The 4,312-nt window shown below is 49.6% G+C and overlaps 1 protein-coding gene across 4 annotated transcripts in view; it reads right to left on the bottom strand.

Annotated features, from left to right (window-relative positions):
• Nucleotides 1-4,312, bottom strand: part of PLAUR (plasminogen activator, urokinase receptor) — a 26,216-nt gene that overhangs the window by 4,550 nt on the left and 17,354 nt on the right. For 3 of the 4 annotated variants that reach the window (XM_025368409.1, XM_025368411.1, XM_025368408.1), the window contains one exon: nucleotides 1,220-1,366. The exons of the other annotated variant lie outside the window; for it this stretch is intronic. In XM_025368409.1, coding sequence (XP_025224194.1) covers nucleotides 1,220-1,366 — 147 coding nt within the window. The remainder of the gene's footprint in view (nucleotides 1-1,219; nucleotides 1,367-4,312) is intronic. 4 annotated transcript variants of the gene reach the window in all.

Below are 4,312 nucleotides of genomic sequence, written 5' to 3'. Positions count from 1 at the left end.
AAAAAAAAAAAAAAAAAAAAATTCTCAGTTTTATTTTTATTTATTTATTTATTTATTTATTTATTTATTTATTTGAGATGGAGTTTCGCTCTTGTTGCCCAGGCTGGAGTGCAATGGCACGATATTGGCTCACTGCAACCTCTGCCTCCCGGGTTCAAGCGATTCTCCTGCCTCTGCCTCCCGAATAGCTGGGATTACAGGCAGGCGCCACCACGCTCGGCTAATTTCGTATTTTTAGTAGAGGCGGGGTTTCTCCATGTTGGTCAGGCTAGTCTTGAACTCCTGACCTCAGGTGATCCACCTGCCTCAGCTTCCCAAAGTGCTAGGATTATAGGCGTGAGCCACTGCACCTGGTTCCCAGTTTTATTTTTAATGTGGCATTTATCTATAGAAATTGCTGACATAAACAATAAACAACAATTTTTTTTTTAGACAAAGTCTCACTGTGTCATCCAGGCTGGAGTGCAGCGGGTTGATCCCCACTCACTGCAACCTCCTCCTCCTGGGTTCAAGTGATTCTCATGCCTCAGCTTCCTGGGTGGCTGGAGTTACAGGTGTGGGCCGTCACTATACGCAGATAATTTTGCTATTTTTTTGTACAGACAGGGTTTCACCATGTTGGCCAGGCTGCTCTCATACTCCCAACCTCAGGTGGTCCTCCACCTCGCCCTCCCAAAGTGCTGGGATTACAGGCGTGAGCCACCACACCTGGCTAACAATAATTTTTAAGAGCATAAATAAGTTGAGACCAAAAAGTTTGAGAACCACTGGAATACAAAGATCTTTCCAGGACACCACAAGATAAAAGCCTAAGCTGTCTTCAGCAGATCCCCACAACCCATAAGAAATCTTGCCACCAAAGAATTCCATTTTTCTTTCCCTTTTTCTTTTTGCAGAAATGGGGGTCTTGCTATGTTGCCCAGGCTGGTCTCAAACTCCTGGCCTCAAGACATCCTCTGGCCTCAGCCTCCCAAAGTGCTGAGAGTACAGGCTTCAGCCACCGCATCCAGCCAGAATTCCACTTTTCTATGGCAAAAATGTCCGCATCCTGATGGACAAGTCCTAATTCCTTACAACAATATTCACCCACCTGAAGGAAATCCCACCTTTTCCACAGGGAGACCCACCACAGTTAAGTCCAGCTTAACTGGAAGTCAATCTCTTGCAGAACTCTTCACCCGCAATAAGTGTTCCCTCCCAGCCTCGGAGAGGGCCTCACCGTAAGTGCCGGTGGCTACCAGACATTGATTCATGGGGCCTCGGCAGTCAATGAGGAAAGTCTCTTCAGAGGAGCATCCGTGGGTGCTGTTCCCCTTGCAGCTGTAACACTGGTGGCCATTCTGTGGCAGAGTTTCAAGCTCCAGGACTTAGGAGAAGACCAGAGACACAGAGACCAAGAAAATTAGTGCTTGGATCCCCACTTCCTTGAATGACCTCCCCAGGACTCCCACTCCGAGCCAGAGATGTCATGGAGCCACCTTGTGGTCAGGCGTCTGAATGGCATTTGGAGCGGGATGGTTTTTGAGTGCTTAAGAGAAACCGCAACTTTCAACTCCCCCAGCCCCATTTCTGGCCAGGCACTGTGCTGGGTGCTGGGTAAGCAACTATGTAAGATGAAACCGTCCTTGCCCTCACAGAAGTTACAATTTATTTATTTATTTTTGATACAGAGTCTCACTTTGTTGCCCAGGCTGGAGTGCAGTGGCGCAGTTGTAGCTCACTGCAGCCTCGACCATCCCAGCTCAAGAGATACTTCCACATCAGCCTTCTGAGTAGCTGGGACTACAGGCATGCACCACCATGCCCGGCCGATTTTTCTATTTTTTGTAGAGATGGGGTTTTGACACGTTGCTCAGCTGGTCTCAAACTCCTGGGATCAAGGAATCTGCCTGCCTCAGCCTCCCAATGTTCTGGGATTACAGATGTGAGCCACTGTACCTGGTCAGAACTTGCAAGTTATTACTATTATTATTACTAAAAAAATTCTTTGAGATGGGGTCTTGCTATGTTGCCCAGGCTTGTCTCAAACTCCTGGCCTCAGGTGATCTTCCCACCTCCGCCTCCAAAAGTGCTGAGATTACAGGTGTGAGCCACTGTGCCCAGCCAGAATTTACAATTTAGAGCTACGCTTCCCAATCTGGTAGCCACTGGCCACATGTGGTTGTTTACATTTAAATAAATTAATATTAAACCAAATCTTAAAATTCAGTTAGCATTTCAAGTGCTCACTGACCACATACAGTGGTGGCTGTAATATCGGACAGGACAGATATGGAACATTTCCATCTGTTGACAGTTGCTGGGTAATAGAGACAGGGATCTAGATTACACTGGAGGGCAGGGACAGTGAAAGCATCCCTGAAGATGATACATGAAAGCTGAGGCCTAATGGATGAGAAGTTGCCAGCAGGGTGAACTCTTGGGGAAGGCGTGTTCCAACGGAGGATACTGCATATGCAAGGTCTATGAGGCCAGATGGGTTTTGGTGGTTATGGAAGCCAAATGAACGTCAGCACAGTGGCTCATGCCTGTAATCCCAGCACTTGGGGAGGCTGAGGCAGGAGAATAGCTTGAATCTGGGAAACGGAGGTTGCAGTGAGCCAGGATCACTCCACTGCACTCCAGCCTGGCTGACAGAGTGAGACTCCATCAGAAAAGAGAGGGGGAGGAAGGAAGGAAGGAAGGAAGGAAGGAAGGAAGGAAGGAAGGGAGGGAGGGAGGGAGGGAGGGAGGGAGGGAAAAAGAAAGAGAAATAAAGAAAGAGAAAGAAAGAAGAAAAAAAGAAACTAAATGAAGGTCAGGCACAGTGGCTCATGCCTGTAATCCCAGCACTTGGGGAGGCCGAGGCAGGAGAATCGCTTGAACCTGGGAGGCGGAGGTTGCAGTGAGCCCAAATCGCGCCACTGCACTCCAGCCTGGCTGACAGAGCAAGACTCCATCAGAAAGAAAGAAAGAGAGAAAGAGAGAAAGAGAGAAAGAGAGAGAGAGAGAAAGAAAGAAAAAAGAAAGAGAGAGAGAGAGGGAGGGAGGGAGGAAGGAAGGAAGGAGAAAGAAGGGAGGGAGGGAGGAAAGAGAAAGGAGGGAGGAAGGAAGGAAAGAAAGAGAAAGAGAAAGAAAGGAAAGGAAAGGAAAAAGGAAAAAGGAAAAAGGAAAAAGGAAAGGAAAGGAAGGTGAGGCACAGTGGCTCATGCCTGTAATCCCAGCACTTGGGGAGGCGGAGGCAGGAGAATCGCTTGAACCTGGGAGGCAGAGTTTGCAGTGAGCCAAGTTCGCTCCACTGCACTCCAGCCTGGCTGACAGAGCGAGACTCCATCTCAAAAGAAAAAAAAAAGAAGAAAAAGAAACTAAATGAAGGTCAGGCACAGTGGCTCATGCTTGTTATCCCAGCACTTTGGGAGGTCAAGGCAGAAGGATTGCTTGAGCCTGGGAGTTTGATACCAGCCCGGGAAACATAGTGAGACCCCATCTCTACAAAGGTTTTAAAATTTAGCTGGGTGCGGCTGGGCGCGGTGGCTCACACCTGTAATCCCAGCACTTTTGGAGGCGAGGCGGGCGGATCACAAGGTCAGGAGATCGAGACCATCCTGGCTAACACGGTGAAACCCTGTCTCTACTAAAAATACAAAAAAATTAGCCGGGTGTGGTGGCGGGTGCCTGTAGACCCAGCTACTCCAATGGCTTAGGTGGGAGGAACTCCTGAGCCCAGGAGTTTGAGGCTGCATCGAGCCATGATCATGCCAGTGCACTCCAGCCTGGGTGACAGAGCGAGACCCTGTCTCCCCCATACCCCTCCCCCGCAAAAATCGCTCGCTGCTGGGTTGAACCTTGGCTGTATGGTGGCAGGAGTGGAAGCAGGGAGACCAGAGGAGAGGTCATTGCAACAACCTAAGCAAGAAGTCAGCGTGGCTCAGCCCAGGTGGTGGCAGTGGAGGTGGGGAGGAGTGGGAAAATTTGAAAGACACAAAAAAGACAGGAAGCTCAGGTCTTGGCAAGGGCTGATAGACAGTATCATTGAATTCTTACAAAATTCTTCTTTTGAAGAAAAGCCCAGGCCGGGCGCGGTGGCTCAAGCCTGTAATCCCAGCACTTTGGGAGGCCGAGACAGGCGGATCACAAGGTCACAAGATCGAGACCATCCTGGCTAACACGGTGAAACCCCGTCTCTACTAAAAAATACAAAAAACTAGCCGGGCGAGGTGGCGGGCGCCTGTAGTCCCAGCTACTTGGGAGGCTGAGGCAGGAGAATGGCGTGAACCCGGGAGGCGGAGCTTGCAGTGAGCTGAGATCCGGCCACTGCACTCCAGCCTGGGCG

The sequence above is a fragment of the Theropithecus gelada genome, chromosome 19, assembly GCF_003255815.1.
Source record: "Theropithecus gelada isolate Dixy chromosome 19, Tgel_1.0, whole genome shotgun sequence".
NCBI classification, from domain to species: Eukaryota; Metazoa; Chordata; class Mammalia; order Primates; family Cercopithecidae; genus Theropithecus; species Theropithecus gelada.
This window is presented reverse-complemented; position numbering and strand designations above follow the sequence as displayed.